Raw genomic sequence first — 22764 nt, forward strand, 5'->3', positions numbered from 1 at the left:
ATTTTAATTTGTTAGTAATTTACTTTAAGTATTATATATTACTAACAAGCCTTTAATAATACTTTTTCAGATAAAGGAGTATAATGATTCTTATCCTGTGGTTCCTTTATATAATTGCATAGTCTCTATTTCGCATGAAATAGTGTATGAAAATAAATGTAAATACACAGATTTCTTAGGTTTCTTAAGTCTGAAAAGTTGTTTATGTTTTTATTTTAAATACTGTATCTATAGCTGTTGAAATTTCAAGTTCTATGCTGAATTAAAAACAATACTTTGACTACTGGTTGAAAGTATCTCAAATCTAATGTTTTTTTAAAGCAGATAAATAGAAGTTCGTATCAGTTAACTTTGAATCTGATTTTACTGTCTCTTACATTTTCTCTATCCTGGTTTTTTTTATAAGATCAGTTTCATAGCATTGCATATTTTAAACTTTGTTGCTCAGTCTCTGGGTCGTGTCCGACTGGTCCTGACGCCATGGACCACTGCGTGCCAGGCTCCCCTGTCCTTTGTCATCTGGAGTTTGCTCAGATTCATGCTCATTGAGTGGATGATACCATCTGACCATCTCCTCCTCTGCCCCTCTATTCTCCTTTTAGACATAGATTGGGGAAATTATTTGTAACAAAAGGATCATATCAGTTACAGCTGTTTCTTTAACTTGAGTGACTGGCAAATGTGTCAGCTGTACCCAGTATTAAGTTGGAAAGAATATAAAAGTTGAAGTTTATTTACATAAGATCGTTCACAGGAAGTTCTTAGTATTGTGGTGTGTACATCGTAAGACCTGAGATGTTAGGCCACAATTTATTGACACATTTAGTATTATGATTGTTGCTAAAAATTGCCCTAAAGTTAACTTGAATTATGATTTGCTGTGTGATAACAATGGTGTTGATTTCTTGAAACAGGGGTCAGAAAAGGTTGATTTGGATATTATACATACATATCAAGTTGCAGGTCTAGGAGTCAAATAGGGGAGTGAATTTGGAGTGTGTGTTCCGAAATGTTTGAAACGTTTGTTAAGTTCGTGTGTTTTTATTCTATCTCATCTCATTCTTTCTACAGCCTTATATTCTGTTATATTATTCTGTGTGTTCTTCTGGATCCCTTTTGTCTACTTCTACTATGAAGAAAAGGATGATGATGATACTGGTAAATGCACTGTAAGTAGCTTTATTTTAGAGGTCTCAATTTAGGGGGGAAGGGATTATTTCCTCCTGTTTTCAAATAATGTGACTTTGAATTTGTTATCGAGCAGTGTTGTCTAATAGAAATATAATGTAATCCACATGTGAATTTAAAATTTTCTGGTAGCCACAATAAAATAAGTAGAACAATTAAAATATTTTTCATGACACATTGTATTTAATATTATATGTTCGAAGTATTATTTCAGATAGTCAAAAACGTTATTAATGAGACGTTGCTTTTTTTCACATTCTGTGAAATTTAGAGTGCATTTTACACCTGCAGCACACCCCAGGCCAAACCAACTATAATCCAGTGCCCAGGAGTCACGGGGTGCTTGGGGCTGTTGCTCTCGAGCAGTTCTGCAGCTGGGCCAGCAAACTTATTTCTGTATGAGGCCAGTACTAAGTGAGCATGATGGTGGTAGGAGGGGCCGCGTGTGGCCCACAGGATGCGGCTTGCTGACCCGTCTTCTAGGACGGAAAGGGGGACTCGCAGACTGTCCTTACTAATCCCACAGTAATACAGAAACCTGATTGGCAGAGCACATGTGCATGCCCAAACCTGCAGACCAAGGTCACTTAGGTCTTGGTATAAAAATCTTCACTGAAACATTAGCAGGTAGAATTCAGAAGTATCTTGGAAGCACGTTAATATAGTATATAACTGAGTTGGGCCTGTCTCTGGAATGCGTTGGTGGTTTAGAACCAGCACTTCTATTAATATATAGTAATTTAATAAGTCTTAGAAGAAATTGTATGTTGAAAGGTATTTGCCAAAATTGAACACTTTATTTCTAATTTAAGGGAAAAACATCATAAAAAGAATAAATTTGTTTTATCTTTTTGTTGAGTTACAGGAATTTGTTTTATAACTTGTTTTTGGTTTGTAACATTTAAATACATAAGCAAATATATTCACTCAAAAGCCAGCATTAGGCATAGCTGTGCTTATTAAAACTTTACAGCATTTGCATTAAGATCATTAGCAAAGTACATCAGCAATATTTTAAATGATTCCCAGAGTGGTAGTCAGTGCAATTTGTTAGAGGAAAAAATGTTTAAATATTTATAAAGAAAGTTGAATTATTATCTGCAGTGCTGTGTGATTCTGTATTTGAAAACCCAGGATGTGTAAGGTAGAGGCTAGTCACAGACTCGCTGTTGAAAATGGGACGGGCAGGCACTTCTCTCTTTACTGCTTCTCAAGTGCATCTTCCCATCCCCTGTGGTTGACCCTCCTGAAATTTACCTCAGGCATTTTCCTAAAGACTATCTCAGCTCCTTTGTGAATAAGAATTTATCATATGAAGCATAAAGGTACATTTTAAAAGGTGATGATTTTAGAGATTTCATTAGGCTGATAGACAAGTCATGTTTTCTTTTCTCACTGATGTAGCTTTTCCTTTGAGTTTAACTTTTCTTTCCATTTATTTAGAGTGTCTAGTCCATGTTTTTGGTAAACTTGGCTTGCTTTATGGGTACCAAGCAAAGCAGAGATATTAAAGAACTGAGTGCTTGGTTTCAAGTCCTTGTTTAGTCCCTTGGCACCTGTGTGACATATGGTAAATTATTTAACCTCTGGGTGACAGTTGCCTTATCTCTGAAGCAGGGATGGGAATGCCTATCTCAGGGGTGTTGTAAGTATGAAATGAGTTTAACATATGTAAAGTTCTTAGAAACCAATCCTGGCATGGCATGTGCTTTATATATGTGTATGCATATTTATAAAATAAATTTTTATAAGTATATGTTTTATATATTATATATATCCAAACATATATACATTAAATATTATAATTGTTGCTTAATTATTACTTAACCCATTTTGATGAATTGGGGTATGGGCATTGTAGATTCTGATTGTTCCCTATTTTGAGGAATATTTTATTAAATATTCTGGTACTTATTAAAGTAAATTAATTACTGTTAAGTCTCCCACAAAGAATTAATTATATTTTAGGTGTACTGCCTTTTCATGAGATCATTGAAATGATTTAAAAAATCTAGAGTAAAAAAAAAAAAAATCTAGAGTAGTGTGAAAGATACTTAAGATGTGTTATATACATTGTTTTTCAATAAAGAGGAACTTTGCACAATTGAATATAAATGGACATTGGACATGAAAGTACTGTTACACTGTAGCAAGAATACTTTATATTTTAAAAGTTTTACTAAATGGAATGTTTTTTCTCCTTTGACATCTAGCAAGTTAAAATGGCACTCAAGTATACTTTGGGATTTGTTGTGATTTGTGCACTTCTTCTTTTAGTTGGGTAAGTTTTGATTTTTCTTTTCTTGAAAATGGAAATAGCATTATTTTAATAATGATAATAGTAATAAGGGCTCATTAATAAAAGTCCAAGAAAGAAAATCAAGAAAACCTTAAAAGAACAGACTACCTTTTATATCACCAACAATCGATAACCACTACATTGTTCTATCTAGATATTTTTTAGTGTACTCAAATATATGCAGAAAGCCCCTTCTCCCATATACCCTCTGTGTTGTAATTTTACACAGATGTGATTACTTTTTATGTGATTTTTGGTAATCACTGCTTGACATATTACAGGCATCTCTTCAGGATAGATGCATCAATTTTGTGTGTATTGCATTCCTTTCTTAGAATGTAACAATTTATTTGGCTGGTCTTCTAGTGATGGCTACTTGGACATGTATGATGTTTGCAGTTTTTCCATTTTTGTAAGCAACACTTTGATGAAAAATCCTTGTCTGTACCTCTTTTCAGATTTGATACATCAGTCTTTAAAACTTTGAATTAATCTTTGTCTTGTTAAGACAAAGAACTTGTTAAGTTCTCTCTATTTTTCTTTCTCTGTCTCTAGTCTTTGTTCCTCCCTGCTTCCCTCCTTCAGTCTCCCTTTCCCTCCCTTTCTTTGCCATACTGGGCAGCTAGTGGCATTTTAGTACCCCGATCAGGGACTGAACCCAGGCCCTCAGCATTGAGAGCATGGAATCATAATCACTGGACCACCAGGGAATTTCTAATGAGTTCTTTCTTAATTCTTTTTCCTTACATTTTTATAAACTTATATCAGTAAGTTTTTGTATATTTTTTAATACATTAAAAATTTTCATTTTGGAAAACATCCCTCTTAATGGAAGACACTTATTGTTGTTAAAATAGATCTTGATTTTTTTTTTTCCAGCAGCATTTTTAAGCTTCTTCATTTATTCAGCTGTAAACACTTAATAATCTTTCCTGGTGACTCAGACGGTGAAGAATCTGCCTGCAACGCGGGAGACCTGGGTTCAATCCCTGGGTTGGGAATATCCTGTGGAGAGGGGCATGGCAACCACTCCAGGATCCTTGCCTGGAGAGTCCCATGGACAGAGGAGCCTGGTGGGCTACAGTCCATGGGGTCACAGAGTCGGACACGACTGAGCGACTGACATACACACACACACACCTAGGTGCGCCAAAGAGCATGTGCATGTACATGGAAGACTATTAGGCTGAAAAAGAAGGCCTGCCCCTCCTGGGTCAAATTGTGGGCGTGATCACAATAATCAGTGTGACTCCAAGTACAGCCAGATCCAAGCAAGCAGAAAGGTTTCAGAGATGATAAATGGGCTTTAGAAATTAAAGTGAGACAGCATAAAACCTCAATTCCTGAAGACCAAGGAATTATAAAAAGCATGCATTTGCTGTAGAAGCAGTAATGAAATAATTTTTGTGAGGGAAATTATTTTAAGATCCCCAGGATAAACAGTAAGTTGGGAATCAGTAAAAAAATTCTTGGAACTGAAGATTTCAAACTTCTGTCTGTTTGTGCCTGTGTGCTGCCCAACTCATTCCCAAAAAGGAACCAGAGTCAGATTCCTACCAACGTAAGATTCCTAAGACATGTCATTTGTCATGTTGGTTTCTGCAGAAGCTGCATCTTGTGAAGCAGTCTTTAAAAATAAAAATGAAAAAAACCAAAGAGTACCATGAGAAGCCACTTTGTCCTTCCCACTGTAACTTTGCTTTGATTTGCTCTCTAAAGATTTAAGAAAAAGCAAAATCATTAGTCTCAGATTCTTGAATTACTGTGACCTCACTCCATGGCTAATGTGGCCAAGAGTAGATGCTTTTGCACAATTAAAACTGAAGGACTTTATATCAGCAGGACTTTAGGGCTCTGGTTCCATTGTGTTTACTATAAGGTACACTAATGACAGGGTGGAGGTTTGAGAAAGAGGTGGAAACATCCATCACAGGGTAACATGACAGCTAGCAGGGCCCTAGGTAGACTTTAAGGAACCAATTTTATTCTGGCAGGGGAAACCCACATAATTAAGTTTCACACTTGCAAAATTATCACTCTGAATTCAGGAATAAGAGGCATGGGGTTGTAGATACAAATCCATCTGTAGATACTAACTTTAAATTTAGAGAAGAAAAACACTTAGTGAATTAATATTATGGGTTGGGGTTTCTTAAGTGATTCCTAAATCCACCTGTGATACAATTAACAGCTGTGATAAAAAGTCTACCATAGCCCTGGCTCAGAGGTGATCTTTAGTTTCAGAAAGTCCATCTACAGGAACTCATGTAGCTGGCTGTCACTGCTAAATCTGTTGTTTGCAGAAGCCTCAGAGCTCTGTGTTTGCTGAGTAGAGTCCTCGCCATTTAAGCTCTTCCTACATACAGGACAATGGCACCCCACTCCAATACTCTTGCCTGGAAAATCCCATGGATGGAGGAGCCTGGTAGGCTGCAGACCCATGGGGTCGCTAAGAGTCGGATACGACTGAGCGACTTCACTTTCACTTTTCCCTTTCATGCATTGGAGAAGGAAATGGCAACCCACTCCAGTATTCTTGCCTGGAGAATCCCAGGGACGGCGGAGCCTGGTGGGCTGCCGTCTATGGGGTCGCACAGAGTCGGACACGACTGAAGCAACTTAGCAGCAGCAGCACATACAGGACATGCGTCATGGATTTCTAAGCACAGCACAATACAGCTGTTGTCAAAGTAGTGGTTTCAGGGTAACTATCGGACTTCCTCCTCACCTGTGTAATCCTCTTTGCATACTGGACACTGTGAGCCCTTGTCAACTTGTTCCTGAGTTATTGTCACTGTTGGAAGAGATAGGACCTTTTCCTTGTCAGCTGGGGGAGGCCCTGTGTTTTCCAGTTGTTGAAAGGATGTGTTCTAGTGGTTTGTTATTTATTTTAGCTCTTAAATATATTTTTAAAGTCATTTTTGGCTTTTAAATCAAGCCAGATCTAGTTATGTGAATTTGCTTTGTCAGTGTCAGGGGATCCTTTATCTGTAAGTCTGAATTACTTAGAATGGAGATCAGCAAACTTCTTAAAGGGTAGATAGTATTTCTGGTTAGGGGACCAAGTAGTCCATGTAGCACTGCTTGGCGCTACTCCTGTAGCTCTACAGTAAATCACAGGCAGTGCATAAACCAAAGGGCATGACTGAGGGCCAGTGAAACTTCACTCAGTAGTTTGCTAGCTCCTTATTGTGAACATGACTGAGAACCATCAGTGAAATCACAAATCTTCATAGTAGCCAGGATATCTTTCCCAGACAAAACAGATTCTGAAGTTTCTTCTGCAATTTATTGGTTCTTGGCAGGGGGTTAGGAGAGCAGAGAAGGAAAGGAAAGACTAGGCCATGTTGGGGGTATGACACTGAGAAGGCAGGATGAGGAGAGGCTTGGAGGAGGAGGTAGGGAGCCCAGCTGTGCGTGTGTGTGAGGGGAGGGAAGTGCAGTGTTCTCTACCTGGAGAAAAGGTTGGTGAGAAGGCCCGGGGTGGGAGTGCTTCTGGTGCCTTGAGGACAAGGCAAGGGCAGGCATGAGGGGTGGGGAGGAGGCTGGAGTGGAGGGGCTGGGCCCAGCCACGGTGCAGAGGAGGGGTCGGAGCTGCCTGAGTAGGGCCTGGGGGCGTTGGCAGGCCTCTGACGCTTATCCTCAGGGAGCAGGGAGTTGCTGAGGGCGTTTGCTCATGGAGTGAGGTGATCTGACATTTCGCAGAGATCCCTGGATGGTGTGATGCGAGTTGACTTTGTGGTGGTCAGGGTAGAAACTTGCGGTCTGTTAGGAGCTGTTGCGGTCACTCAAACCAGACAGGAAGGTCTCAGCAGTGAGGAGATCCTGCCCGTGGTTTGGAGAGAGCCGGCGGGGTTTCTGACAGGGCGGGCATGGAGGGTATGAGGGGAGGAGGAAAGGAGGATGCGCCTGGAGTTAGCCCAACTGCAGCCTTCAAGGAGCACTCCCCCCACTTTTGAAACCAACTGCAAGCTGTTTGGTGAGGGTTCCTAAAATCACCCTCAGCTTTGGTAATTCTCTAGAAGGATTCACAGAACTCACTAAGCAGTTATATCCATGGTTACCAAGGGCTTCCCTGGTGGCTCAGAAGCTAAAGCGTCTGCCTGCAATGCAGGAGACGCAGATTCGATCCCTGGGTCAGGAGGATCCCTGGAGAAGGAAATGGCAACCCACTCCAGTACTCTTGCCGGCAAAATCCCATGGACAGAGGAGGCTGGTGGGCGACAGTCCATGGGGTCGCAAAGAGTTGGACATGAACGAGTGACTTCACTTCACTTGTATTTCCCACACGGGATGCTCACATGGCGTTTTTATTGCAGCACATCTGAGTGACCAATAGCCTGTAATTGCCCTCATGGTCATCTCACCTCCATGCTGAATTGCATGCTGGTCTTTCTGGCCCACCACGTGAGGTTGGGTATGGCCAGCCCCTGTCCTGAACACAGATGCCCCATCAGGTATGACATGGATGACATGCCAGAATCATGGGCAAAATTCACATCTCGCTTTGGGCAAGGCCAGGTTCTTTACTCCGCAGGAAGGGCGACTCTGTCATCCAGAGGCGGGTCTGGAGGAGGAGCACGTTTGCTGAGGGACCCTCACGAGCGCGGCTCGGTTCACAGTCAGCCAGCCTTCAGGAAGGATGTGGGGTAGGCCGCCAGGTCAGGCCGTAGGAAGCTCGGATTTTCGTCTCTGTTCTTCCAGTAGTAGCACGCACTGAGAAATAGAGCCTTGTCCTTTGTGACGTGGGAAGTGACTTAGCTGATGGCCGTGCACTACTCCCTGTGCCGCCTCCCTCCTTTGCAGTCCTGGAACCCTCTTGTGCTTGTACTGAGAGCCTTGATGGTCAGGCGAGTAGCAGGTGAGGAGGAAGGGCGTGCAGAGTTCTCAGATGGTGGGCGGCTGTGATGGGGACGGGCGAGGGCGTTTCCTCCTTTTGTCTGAGAGGATGAGAATGAGAGTTCCAGGTCGGTGCCCAGGTTTTGGGGCAAATGAAAGGGTTCCTCTCTGATGGGCTCTGGTTTTCTCCTCCGTGTTTGCGGTGGTACATCAGCTGAGGGCCCTGGGAGGGGGAATGCGGGGGCTCCTCTAGCTTGTTTTCTCCTCCGTGTTTGTGGTGGGACACGTGCTGAGGGCCCTGGGGGGAGAGCGCGGGGGCTCCTCTGTTCCTCTCAGACGGGCTCTTGCTTTCTCCTCCGTGTTTGCAGTGGGACATCTGCTGAGGGCCCTGAGGGGGGGAGCGTGGGGGCTCCTCTGGTTCACCAGCCAGCAGCCTGTGACTAAAGGACACACAGTGCTCTTTGGTTTTCTCCTTACCCCGTGTGAGGGTCTGCGTGAGGTGCCTTTAGGGTAAGTGATCAGCTGCATTTCCTGAAACTCTTGAAGGTGACACACTTCTAGTTTTTGTTAAGTGATGAACCTTTTTTGATAAAACAGTAGATAATTTCATGGCCAGAATGTGCTCTGGGTTTAAGCAGATCATGCACTGTGGAGCCCCTGTGGATATAAAGATGGAGGGCTGTGAACTCTGTCCTCACAGTTCACGTGGAGAGAGATGCAGATAGATACTTGAGTTACCATGTTTAAGGACTCTGATAAGAGACAGATGCCAGGGATTGATGGTAGCGTAGCAAACTCTGCTCTACAGAATCAGATAAGACATAAAAGGAATTAATCTTTGAATCAGAATTTGATGAAGTGGAAATTGGTCAGCAGACTAGATAAAGAAAAATGATGGATAGCAGCTGTAATGTATGGTTTGCCCTTGAACATTGAGTTTGAGCTGTGTACGTCCATTTATACGTGGGTTTTCTGCAGTTGCACACACAGTCCTGTGAGGTTGGTTGATATGTGGATGTGGAACTGTGAGTGTGGACGGACCACGTACCTGAGGACGAGTGTAACTCATACTCGAGTTCTGACTGCCTGGAGGGTTGGTACCACTAATCCCCCACATTGTTTAAGGGTCACCTGTATTAGTCTGCTCACACGGCTGTGAACAGCATGTTTTATTTTCTCGCAGTTCTAGAGGCTGAGGTCGCGATCAGGGTGCAGGCAAGTTTGGTTTCTGATGAGGCCTCTCTTCATAGATGGTCTCCCTCCCGCTGTGCCCTCACGTGGTCTGTCCTCTGTGCTTCATGGCTCTCCGTCTTCTCAAGGGACATCACACCCATTGGCTAGGGTCCCAGCATTACGACCTCATTTAACTTTAGTTACCTCCCTACACACTGGTCACAGCAAACACCCTCTTCCAACAACACGAGAGGCGACTACACATGGACATCACCAGATGGTCAATAGCGAAACCAGATTGATTATATTCTTTGCAGCTGAAGATGGAGAAGCTATATACAGTCAGCAAAAACAAGACCGGGAGCTGACTGTGGCTCAGATCATGAACTCCTTATTGCCAAATTCAGACTTAAATTGAAGAAAGTAGGGAAAACCACTAGACCATTTAGGCATGACCTAAATCAAATCCCTTATGATTATACACTGGAACTGACAAATAGATTCAAGGGATTAGATCTCATAGATTGCCTGAAAAACTATGGGCAGAGGTTCATGACGTTGTACAGGAGACGGTGATCAGGACCATCCTCAAGACAAAGAAATGCAAAAAGGCAAAATGGTTGTCTGAGGAGGCCTTAACAAATAGCTGAGTAAAGAAGAGAAGGGAAATGCAAAGGAGAAAAAGAAAGATACACTCATCTGAATGCACAGTTCCAAAGAATACTAAAGAGAGATCAGAAAGCCTTCCTCAGTAATCAGTGTAAAGAGATAGAGGAAAACAATAGAATGGGAAAAACTAGAGATCTCTTCAAGAAAATTAGAGATACCAAGGGAACATTTCATGCAAAGATGGGCTCAATAAAGGACAGAAACAGTATGGATCTAACAGAAGGAGAAGATACAAAGAAGAGGTGGCAAGAATACACAGAAGAACTGTACAAAAAAGATCTTCACGACCCAGATAATCACGATGGTGTGATCACTCACCTAGAGCCAGGCATCCTGGAATGTGAAGTCAAGTGGGCCTTAGAAAGCATCACTACGAACAAAGCTAGTGGAGGTGATGGAATTCCAGCTGACCTATTTCAAGTCCTAAAAGATGACGCTGTTTAAGTGCTGCACTCAATATGGTAACAAATTTGGAAAACTCAGCAGTGGCCAAAGGACTGGAAAAGGTCAGTTTTCATTCTTATCTCAAAGAAAGGCAATACCAAAGAATGTTCAAACTACCACACAGTTGCATTCATCTCACATGTTAGCAAAGTAGTGCTCAAAATTCTCCAAGCCATGCTTCAACAGTACATGAACCGTGAACTTCCAGATGTTCAAGCTGGTTTTAGAAAAGGCAGAGGAACCAGAGATCAAATTGCCAACATCTCTGGATCACTGAAAAAGCAAGAGAGTTCCAGAAAAATATCTACTTCTGCTTTATTGACTATACCAAAGCCTTTGACTGTGCAGATCACAACAAACTGGAAAATTCTTAAAGAGATGGGAATACCAGACCACCTTACCTGCCTCCTCAGAAATCTGTATGCAGGTCAAGATGTAACAGTTAGAACTGGACATGGAACAAAAGACTGGTTCCAAATCGGGAAAGGAGTATGTCAAGGTGCTGTATATTGTCACCCTGCTTATTTAACTTACATGCAGAGTACATCATGAGAAACACTGGGCTGGAAGAAGCACAAGCTGGAATCAAGATTGCTGGGAGAAATATCAATAACCTCAGATATGCAGATGACACCACCCTTGTGGCAGAAAGTGAAGAAGAACTAAAGAGCCTCTTGATGAAAGTGAAAGAGGAGAGTGAAAAAGCTGGCTTAAAACTCAGCATTCAAAAATCTAAGATCTTGGCCTCCTGTCCCGTCACTTCACGGCAAACAGATGGAGAAACAACAGAAACTGTGGCAGACTTTATTTTCTGGGGCTCTAGAATCACTGCAGATGGTGACTGTAGCCTTGAATTAAAGGATGCTTGCTTCTAAGAAGAAAAGCTGTGACCAACCTAGACAGCATGTTAAAAAGCAGAGACATTGCTTTGCCGACAAAGGTCCGTCTAGTCAAAGCTGTGGTTTTTCCAGTAGTCATGTACAAATGTGAGAGTTTGACCGACCATAAAGAAAACCAATTGCTGAAGAACTGATGCTCTTGAATTGTGGTGTTGGAGAAGACTCTTGAGACTCCTTTGGACTGCAAGGAGATCAAACCTGTCAATCCTAAAGGAAATCAACCCTGAATATTCACTGGAAGGACTAATGCTGAAGCTTAAGCTCCAATACTTTTGCCACCTGATGTGAAGAACTGACTCATTGGAAAAGACGCTGATGCTGGGAAAGATTGAAGGAGGGAGGAGAAGATGACAGAGGATCAGATGATTGGATGGCATCACTGACTTGATGGACTTGACTTTGAGCCAGCTCTGGGTGTTGGTGAAGGACAGAGAAGCCTGGCATGCTGCAGTCCATAGGGTTGCAAAGAGTCAGACAGGACTGAGCCCCTTACCTGAACTGAATGAATCTCCTTACAGGCCCTGTATTCACATACCATTCTGTTGGCAATTGGGGCTTCAACATAAATTTTGTGGGGACAAATTCAGTCTACAGCACTCTGTTCTTTGGCTCCCCCAAAATCCATGTTCTTACATGCAAAATGCAGTTACCTCATCCTAGCAAGGCCCAAGAGTCTTAACCCAGCATGAAATCTGAGTCTTGAGTCTCATCTGAATGTCATCTAGATCAGGTGTGGTTGAGACCCGAAGACTCATCCTGGTCAGAATTCTTCCCCAGCAGTGAACCTGTGCAACAGTACAGGTTATGTGCTTCCAGATACTGTGGTGGGACAGGCACAGGATATGCATTTCCATCCTAAAGGGAGACATCAGAAAGGAAATTTGAATGTGCCAAACCAGTTGAGAACCTAGCAAGGTAGATTCCTTTAGATCTTAAGGCTCAGGAATAGTCAGCTTCCTTGATGGGTGCTTTGCCCTCCAGGCCTACTGAGGGGTGGGTCACTGTCCCGGCCCTCCGCAGCCCTGCCCTGCCCCACCCCCTTGATTCTGGGTGTTGGTCCTGCCCCCTTGACTCTGCATCAGCTTCTTGGCAGCTAAACTGAGGCGAGGACCCTGTCTTCTGAAACTGAGGAGGAAGCAGCTTTGCCCTCTAGTCTAGTAGGAGCAGCAGCTCTGATGATAACTCAAGTGTCTTTGGGGTCTTTCTTGAAGGATGAAAGCATATTCTCAGCTAAATAACTCTGTGACCCCATCCTGACAAATCTTGCATCTCAGGGCCTTCCCTTTTTATGTCTCATCTTTGCTCCCATACCTTAGTTCAGATTGACTGTCTCTGCTGGTGTCACCCTGTCTATTCCAGTCTTCTGTGAGACAGCTGATTAAATTGATGGTTTCCACCAGTACTAATCTCCTTGACAAATGATTGTTCAGCCAAGCTCTTAGAACATGCCTTCTCATTGTTTTTGAAAGGCTGGTTCCTTTTTGCTTATCTCTCTGTCTTGCATTTTACTATAAATGGTATGGAGAAACCAACTTGCTCCTTCCAGCACTTTGCTTAGAATTTTCCTCAGCTAAATATCCAGTCTTATCTCTTACCAGTAGTTCTGCCTTCCATAAAGCACTATAAAACTATTCAGCCAAGCTGTTCGTCACTTTCTAATAATGATCTCCTTTCTTTCAGTTTCCATTAACATATTCTTCATTTCTAGCTGAGATTTCCTCAGAATGACCTTTTGTGTCCATATTTCTACCAGCATTCTAACAGCTTGTATGTCTTCTCTAAGATGATAGGGGCTTTCTCTAGAACACTCTTTTCTTACTGAGTTCTCACCAGACTTGCCTTTAACATCCACATTTTTATCAGTAGTCCGTTCAGGGCAGTTTAGACTTTTTCTGGCATGCAACCTCTGTTGTCTTTAGTCCTTTCCCTATCACTGAGCTCCAAAGTCACATGCACATGTTTAGGTATTTGTTACAAAGTAGAAACCTGCTTCATAGTACCTAAATCTGTGTCAGTCTACTTGGGCTGGAAACAATGTACATGCCTGCTCAGTTGTGTCCAACTCTTTTCCACCCCATGTACTGTAGCCCACCAGGCTCCTCTGTTCGTGGAATTTTCCAGGCAAGAGTACTGAAGTGGGGTGCCATGTCCTTTTCCAGGGGATTTTCCTGACCTAGAGTCTGAACCCATGTCTTCTCCGTCTCCTGCTTTAGCAGGTGGATTGTTTACCACTTAGCCACCTACTTGAGCTGTCTTAACAGAATACCACAGGCTTGCTAGCTTCAGCACTGGACACTTACTTCTTACAGTTCTGGAGGCTGAAAGTCCATAGTTAAAGTGTCAGCAGGTTTGGCGTCTCTGGGAGCTCTCTCCGTGGCTGGCGGACGGCCGCCTTCTCCCTGTGTCCTCACACGGCTTTCCCTCTCTGCCGGCCACCCACGACCTCTGGTGTCTGTTCCTCTCCCCACAGGGACATCAGCCCCATCAGGTCAGAGTCGCACTCTAGGGGCCCTGTGTCAAGGCACCATTCACATAGGGACTTAGCACTTCAGCGTAGTAATTTGAGGGGGAGGGGACACAACTGAGTGTATTCCATATGGTACCTGAGAAACGGAAGTTAGCATGGAATAGGTAAAGAATGATATAAAAAGTGAAATGTGAATTTAAATCCTCCCTCCCCCAGTTGTTGTTGTTGTTCAGTCTCCAGTTGTGTCTGACTCTTTGTGACCCCATAGCACGCCAGGCCTCCCTGTCCCTCACTGTCTCCTGAAGTTTGCCCAAGTTCATGTCCATTGCTTCAGTGATGCCATCCAGCCATCTCATGCTCTGGTGCCCTCTTCTCCCTGCCCTCAGATCTTTCCCAGCATCAGGGACTTTTCCGATGAGTTGGCTGTTCCTATCAGGTGACCAAAATACTGGAGCTTCAGCATCAGTCCTTCCAATGAGTATTCAGGGTTAATTTCCCTTAAGGTTGACTGGTTTGATCTCCTTGCAGTCCAAGGTACTCTCAGGAGTCTTCTCCAGCTCCACAGTTCAAAGGCATCAATTCTTTGGTGTTCTGCCTTCTTTATGGTCCAACTCTCACATCTGTACATGACCACTGGGAAGACCATAGCCTTGACTATACGGACCTTTGTCGGCAAAATAATGTCTCTGCTTTTCAACACACTGTCTAGATTTGTCATAGCTTTCCTGCCGAGAAGCAATCTTTCTGATTTCATGGCTGCAGTCACCATCCACAGTGATTTTCGAGCCTGAGAAGAGGAAATCTGTCACTACTTCCACCATTTTCCTTTCTATTTGTCATGAAGTAATGGGGCCAGATGCCATGATCTTAGATTTTTAATATTTAGTCTTAAGCTGGCTCTTTCACTTTCCTCCTTCACCCTCATCAAGAGGCTCTTTAGTTCCTCTTTGCTTTCTGCCATTAGAGTGGTATCATCCACATATCTGAGATTGTTGATGTTTCTCCTGCCTATCTTGATTCCAGCTTGTAACTCATACAGCCTGGCATTTCTCATGATGTGCTCAGCATATAGGTTAAATAAACAGGGTGACACCAGACAGCCCTGTGGTACTCCTTTGTCAGTCCTGAACCAATCAGTTAGTTCCATACAGGGTTCAAACTGTTGCTTCCTGACCTGCATACAGATTTCTCAGGAGACAGGTAAGATGGTCTGGTATTCCCATCTGTAAGAGCTTTCCACATTTTGTTATGATCCACACAGTCAAAGACTTTAGCATAGTCGATGAAACAGAGGTAGATGTTTTTCTGGATTTCCCTTGCTTTCTTTATGATCCAGCAAATGTTGGCAATTTTATCTCTGGTTCCTCTGCCTTTTCTGAACCCAGCTTGGATGTCTGGGAGTTGTTGGTTCATGTAATGTTTAAGCCTGGTGTGCAAGATTTTAAGCATGACCTTACTAGCATGGGAGATGAGTGCAATTGTCCGATGGTTTGGTAGTACCAAACCATCTTTGGTACTACCCTTCTTGGGAACTGGGATGAGGATTGACCGTTACCAGTCCTGTGACCACTGCTGAGTCTTCCAGATTTGCTGACATATGGAGTGCAGCACTTGTTTAAAACAGTTTCATCCTTTAGGGTTTTGAATAGCTCTACTTGAATTCCATTGCATCCACTAGCTTTATTAACAGCCGAGCTTCCTAAGGCCCGCTTGACTTCACGCTCCAGAATGCCTGGCTCTGGCTGACTGACCACACCATCATAGTTATCCAGTTCATTAAGATCTTCTTTGTACAGTTCTTCCATGTACTCCTTCCATCTCTTCTTGATCCTTCAGTACAAAAGAAAAAAAAAATTGTAAGATGGCATTTCAAGTGTTTGTGTTGGCAAGTGACAGATCATGACCTTAGCCACGTAGGTAGGCTCCGGATCTTACATACAGTGTTTAAGCATTGAGTTTTATCCTCCTGAGCAACTGAAAGACAGTGCAGGTATGGATGTACTGGTGTTTGCACTGATGAAAGCAAATATGTGTGAACTTTTTGCAACACTGAAGGATGCATGGAAAGGGGCATTTGGGAGCTGGTCAGTGAGACGCAAATGGTGGGTAGGAAGATCAGTCAGTTAGCTACCGCTGTTGTAGATCAGGTGGGAGGTGAGAGTCTGAACTGGAGTAGTTACAGAGAGCAGAGAGGAACAAACAGGTAGGCTATTTGGAAGATAAGTGTGACTTGGTGATTGAGTGTAGGAGGTAAAAATCTTATTTTCAATTTTGCTAAATCCCTGATTTCAATTTCATATCTACTGAAATTCATTAGCCTTTCCTTTGTCTCTTCTTGAAGAGATAATCTGTAATAAGCTAATTCACTCAGATTGGGTGTTGAAGATTTTTTCTAAGCAGTTTTACTGTTGTTAAGAGCAGAAAGGAAATTTATAATCTTGAGGATTTCAGTTCTTAGCTTGATCGTGTCTTTGAAAGTTGAGGTTCTCTGTATTCATTTCTTTGTGCTGGGATATAGTTGATTAACAGTGATGGTTAGTTATAGGTTTACAGCAAAGTGATTCAGTTAGTGTACACACTACTATATTTAACATAGAGAACCAACAAGGACTACTGTACAGCACACTGAACTTGGTTCAATGTTCCATAGTAACCTAAATGGGAAAAGAATTTGATTAAAGAAGAGATACTCGTATGGGTATAACTGTAGAAAGGTATAAACAGTTTGCTGGATCCTTTTTTTTGTTGTTTGACAGAGAGACTGAGGTTAAGAAAATATCTGTAGCTTTCAACCACACAAATCTCATTACACTTTTGGTTTCTTTAGTATCTTCACCATTCAGTAAATGCCTGATAGTCATATAACTATATAAGTAAATGCCTCCCCATCAGAGTGAATGTGTCTATATTCTGGGCTCTTCCTGCTGAAAGGGCCTCTGCATCTGTCAGAACGTGCTTGCGCGGCAGGTCTCTGTCTAGGTCTTTGTCTGTGGGGCTGATATTTGACTGGTGAACATTGCTTGACCCCTTCTGGTTGTTAGAAGGTTGAAATGCTTCCACGTGAGTCAGCAGCTACTCTTGAGTTGCCCCACTCTTGGCCTAGTCTGAGGGTAAATCTCAGTTCAGCAGGGTCTTCAGAACCAAGGGCACCGTATGTTGCCATGTGAATGCCTTTGCCATGTGAAGTGAGTGAAAGTTGCGCAGTCATGTCTGACTCTTTGCCATCCCACAGACTATAGCCCGTCAGGCTTCTCTGCGCATGGGATTCTGCAAGCAAGAATACTGGCGTGGGTAGCCATACTCTTCTCCAGGGGATCTTCCAACCCAGGGATCAAACCTGGATCTCCCACGTTGCAGGCAGATTCTTTACCATCTGAGCCACCAGGGAAGCTCAATATTCATTGTTAAATGTTTTGAATATTATTGCCCATGACATATAGACATATTTAGTTATAACTCTTGGATTCTGCTTATGGATGTTGCTCTTAGTTTATGAGAAGATATTTTGTCTCTTTTTGGATTACATGGTCCTGGTGGCAAGGCAGCTGATGAACCTGCTTAGGGTTTATGCTTTAGCTGCTCCCTCTGGTTCTACCTGCGATCATAGTGCTGGAATGTTAGCGCTTTGCTGGTTGCTGCAGAGTAAGTGTCTTCCTGAAATCATTCCGACAGTCGTCTGGGTCATTTAAGACTTGGTTTTGGTCACGTCAGGTTTCCTCCAGGTTGTTATTCTCTAAATATTTGAATTGTTTAAGAGCCCTGTTCAGCAGCTTGAACATGAAAGTGTCAAGAGCAACAGTTAATTACTTTCTTCTCCCACTGGACAAAACCTTTGGTTACATAAAACTGATACAGATACTGAATATTCTAAGTAGGAATGCTGTTTTTAGATACTTGTAATACATATTTCTGTGTTAATAGTACTGGAGATGATATTTTGTGCAACATAGAATTTTTCCCCATATTCCAACTAACAAGTTCAAAATATACTTTTCAAAAATATACACGTACAATTTTTTCCATATATATATATATATGAAAAAACTGCATCCAAATAAAATAGATGAATGTTATATAGATTTTGGCTTGATTTATATTTTTATTCAAGTGCTAATTTATAAATTAATATCATTATAGAAGTATATTATGCACGAGCTGTTCTTTATTTTTTGATTCTATCTTAATGGTTTTATTTAATTGTTTTTGATTTTATAACCAGGGAAACAAACAATGAATTTTTTACATGTGTTGCTCTTTCCTTGTGGATAATCACTTTTCTCTGTAAAAGTAGTGAGAAGTAAGTCTACAAGATTGAGATGAGTGTAGTAAATTGATGTCAGTGCAGATAGAAATTTAAATAACCTCATTATGTGTCTGCTGATTCATCTGTTTATAAGGATAAAAGATATTGGTAGTACCAAGAAAGAGCTTCCCTGATAGCTCAGTTGGTAAAGAATCCACCTGCAATGCAGGAGACCCCGGTTTGATTCCTGGGTTGGGAAGATCTGCTGGAGAAGGGTTATGCTACCCACTCCAGTATTCTTGGGTTTCCCTTGTGGCTCAGCTAGTAAAGAATCCACTTGCAAGTAAAGATTTAAAAAAAATTTTTAAATTAGAGTAATTACTTTGTTTTACTTGCATACATTATCAGAATGAATATCTTAATATATTGTTGAACTCATTCAGTATTAGCCTTTACAAAAAAATAGATCTTACCGCTTTGCTTACAGTTAGGATTATGTTGGAAAGGAGGTGGTATTAGGAGGTAGAGTTCATATGCACAATCTAAAGGGGATGCTGAGCTTTTTAATCTCGTTTTGTTTCTGAGCTAGATAATAAAGTGCCTTCCTTTTTTTGTCTGTCTCTTTTTTTCAGTTGTAGATTGAAAAATAAATGAAACTGCTTCATTATATGTATTAGGTAGTAAAAATTACCCCTAGTTCTACAATGAGATATTTACTGTTAATTCCAGTGTATTTTCCTTCTATTCTTTTTTATGCATTTAAATATACTGAAAGCGTGACTTCTGTTCTTCTGATTTAACAAGAGATTCTTAACCTTTTTGTGCTGTGGACAAAATAGCTTTAAATGCAAAAAATAAAATATATAGGATTACAAAGGAAATTAATTATTACTGAATATAGAAATCAGACCATGAAAACAAATGTGTGATATGGTAAACATGTAGATGAGAAACTTCTCACACCCATCTGTACAAGGTACAGATTGGATTTGCTAATTCTTTGAGGGGGAAAGTTGACCTCAGCTTTAAAAAATTACTAGAAACGGAGTTTGAGGTCATTTCCTTTTATTCAACCTTTTGTCTTTAAAACCATTAAGCAGAGTTATTTTCTCCTTTGTAGTGCTTTCGTTCCACTGAATCTTCCTGATAACAAAAATTCTACAGAGTGGGAAAAGGTGAAGTTCCTGTTTGAAGAACTTGGAAGTAGTCGTAAGTATTCTTGAAAAAAAGTCCATTGTAATTCATATTTCATGATACTTGTGACTGACTTTGGAAGTTGTCTGTTTTTACACTGCTAAGAATTTAACTTCATAATTCTTTTAACTCATGGTTTAAAGGATGCTAGGCAGATTAAGAATCCATCTAGCTGTTATACAGCCAATATCTTGACTTCTTTATAAAATTGCCATGTTGAAAAGAAAATGTGATCTTCAAAGCATTTTAGCAGTAAAGGTTTTATAATTTCTGTTTGGTCTTTGATTCACTTAGGAAAATATAGAATAATATGTTAAAGAAATGTGCTAGATACTGGTTTTTATTTTTAAACTGAGAGAACCTTATATTGCTCTTTGATTATGATTAGGTAATTTTTTGTGGAATATAAATTGGAGAGGTGTTTGGGTTTGTTTTTTTTTTTTTGCTATTTTTGCCGTTTGCATTGAGGATCTTCATTTCCCAGCTAGTGATCAAAGCTGAGCCCCCTGCAGTGGGAGCACAGAGTCCTAGCCGCTGGACCACCAGCGAGTCCCTCAATTACAGAGGTTTCATGTGGATGAAATGATGCTTTATCATAAATTTACCTCACCAAAACATTTTGAAGTTCCTTTCCCAGAAGTTTTCCTTACCTTAATCAGCACAGCCTACATTTTTAGAAGGGGGAAGAAAACAGGTTTAGGAAGTCAGTTTAAGAAAGTTTTTTATCATGAAAAAATATAGTTAGTATTAGAAACTGCTATCAAATAAGAATGGGTATTTTGAGGAGGCGGTCCTAAGATGGTGGAGGAATAGGATGAGGAGGCCACTCTCTCCCCCACAAATTCATCAAAAGAACATCTGAACCCTGAGCAAACTTCACAAAGCAACTTCTGAATGCTGGCAGAGGGCATCAGGAACCCAGAAAAGCAGCCCATTGTCTTTGAAAGGAGATAGGACAAAAGATAAAAGATAAAAAGAGAGACAAAAAGAGTTAGGGATGGAGACCGATCCCAGGGAGGGAGTCTAAAAGAGGAGAAGTTTCCAAACACCAGGAAACCCTCTCACCAGTGGGTTTGGGGGAAGTTTTCAAATCTTGGAGGGCAACATAACTGGGAGGAAAAATAAATAAATAAAACCCACAGATTACGTGCCTAAAGGCAACTCCCAGCAGAGAAGTACCCCAGACACTCGCATCTGCCACCAGCAAGTGGGGGCTGAACGGAGAGGAGTGGGCGGCATTGCTTAGGGTGAGAACCGGGCCCGAATGCCCTGAGGACAATCTGAGGGAGCTAACCTGAGATAGCAACCTAAACTGTGGGATAGCCAGAGAGAGAGAGAGAACTATCCCACGAAAAGCCCAAACCTAAGGCACTGCCAGCCCGCTCACAGAACAAAAGACTGAGTGATACCAGAAAAGAGTTAGCCGGCTGTGGACTGCTCCATCTGCCCGCTGGACGCAGTGGGCAGGCGGGGCCAGCCAGAGCCGGAAAGGGGCAAACTCAGCCCCAGAGAGCAAAGACTTCTTGAGATTCCGAAGGGTTGACATCCGCCGGGAGGGTTGCAGCCAGAGACAAGCTCCCCAGAACTGACACAAGGCACACCGGAGCCGGGCATGCCCAAAAAATGAGGCTGAGACCAGGGAGGTGATAAGTCGCACCGCCCCAACAGGGGAGAGTGCACTCGCCAAACACCTGGCTGCCTGAGCTGCTCCAACTGGGGATTGGCACAAACCGCGGGCCCAACCGAGTCTGTGCCTTTGTGGAGTACCCGGGAACCTGAACCTGAGCAGCTTAGACCTGGGAAGTGCATGCATCTCAGGGCCCACTCCCCGGCAGAGTAACGTGAAGCCTGAGCAGGGCAGACTGGGAAAGCACACACGCCGTGAGTGGGGGCAAACCCAGTGCGGCTGAGACACTGCGAGCTCTCTACATACACACCAGTGATATTGGTCTGCAGTGTTCCTCCCTCCCCACAGCACGACTGAACAAAGGAACCTAAAGAGACCACCTCCGCCCCCTTGTGTCAGGGCGGAAATCAGACACTGAAGAGACCTGCAAACAGAAGCCAAATAAACACAGGGAGCTACTTTGGAAGTGACAGGCCAACAGATTAAAATCCCTGTGCTAACACCGACTACATTGGAAGGTGCCTATAGATCTTGAAAAGTATAAGCAGGAACAGGGAACTGTCTGAATCTGAACTGACCCCACACTGCCCACAACAGCTCCAGAGGAAGTCCTGGATATATTTTTACTATTATAATTTTTTAGATTTTTTTTACTTTTTTTTTTAAGTCCTCTATTACTCCTTTAATTATCATTTTTATAATCCACTATTATCTTGCAAAAAAAAAAAGACCCTATTTTTAAAGCAAACATCATATATATTTCTTATACTTTTTGTGATTTTGTTTTTTTTTCTTTTTTTTTTTAATATTGTACTTTTAAGAGTCTAACCTCTACTCTAGATTTTTAATCTTTGTTTTATAGTATTTCATATCAATTTTGTACATTTAAGAACCCAATCTTTAGTACCCGTTTTTACTCAGGAGTGTGATTACTGGCTTGATTACTCTCTCCCCCTTTTGACTCACTTTCTTCTCCCCCAGGGCACCTCTATCTCCCCCCTCCTCCTTCTGTTCTCAACCCAATTCTGTGAATCTCTGTGGGTGTTCTGGATAGCAGAGAACACTTAGGGAACAGAGTACTGCCCAGATCTCTCTCTCTCCTCTTGATTCCCCCCTTTCTCCTCCTGCTCACCTCTATCTCCTTCCTCCCTCTTCTCTTCTCTGTGTAACTCCATGAACCTCTCTGAGGTTCCAGACTGTGGAGAGCACATAGGGAATTGTTTACTGGCTAGATTGCTCTCTCCACCTTTGAGTCCCCCTCTTCTCCTCCTGGTCACCTTTATCTCCCTCCTCCCTCTTCTCCTCTCCATGTAACTCGGTGAACCTTGCTGGATATTGCTCACTGTGAGAATCTTTTCATCTTTAATTTAACCTAGAAATTTTATTATCAGTGCTGTATGGATGGAGAAGTCTTGAGGCTACTGCAAGAATAAGTTTGAAAACCAGAGACAGGAGGCTTAAGCCCAAAACCTGAGAACACCAGAGAACTCCTGACTCCAGGGAACATTAATTAATAAGAGATCATCCAAAAGCCTCCATACATACACTGAAACCAAGCTCCACCCAAGAGACAATAAGTTCCAGAGCAAGACATACCACACAAATTCTCCAGCAACGCAGGAACATAGCCCTGAGCACCAATATACAGGCTGCCCCAAGTCACACCAAACCCATAGACATCTCAAAACTCACTACTGGACACTCCATTGTACTCTAGAGAGA

General features: G+C 42.1%; 1 protein-coding gene across 1 annotated transcript in view; it reads left to right on the forward strand.

The window, feature by feature from the left end:
- The window catches only part of LMBRD1 (LMBR1 domain containing 1), a 142290-nt gene that overhangs the window by 45626 nt on the left and 73900 nt on the right, over positions 1–22764 (forward strand). Inside the window, exons 4-6 of the mRNA XM_081530063.1 lie at positions 1072–1169; positions 3402–3469; positions 19342–19430. Of these exons, the coding sequence (XP_081386189.1) occupies positions 1072–1169; positions 3402–3469; positions 19342–19430 (255 nt within the window). The remainder of the gene's footprint in view (positions 1–1071; positions 1170–3401; positions 3470–19341; positions 19431–22764) is intronic.

Source organism: Giraffa tippelskirchi, chromosome 9, assembly GCF_054371585.1.
Source record: "Giraffa tippelskirchi isolate mGirTip1 chromosome 9, T2T-mGirTip1v1.2.pri, whole genome shotgun sequence".
In the NCBI taxonomy this organism is placed as follows: domain Eukaryota; kingdom Metazoa; phylum Chordata; class Mammalia; order Artiodactyla; family Giraffidae; genus Giraffa; species Giraffa tippelskirchi.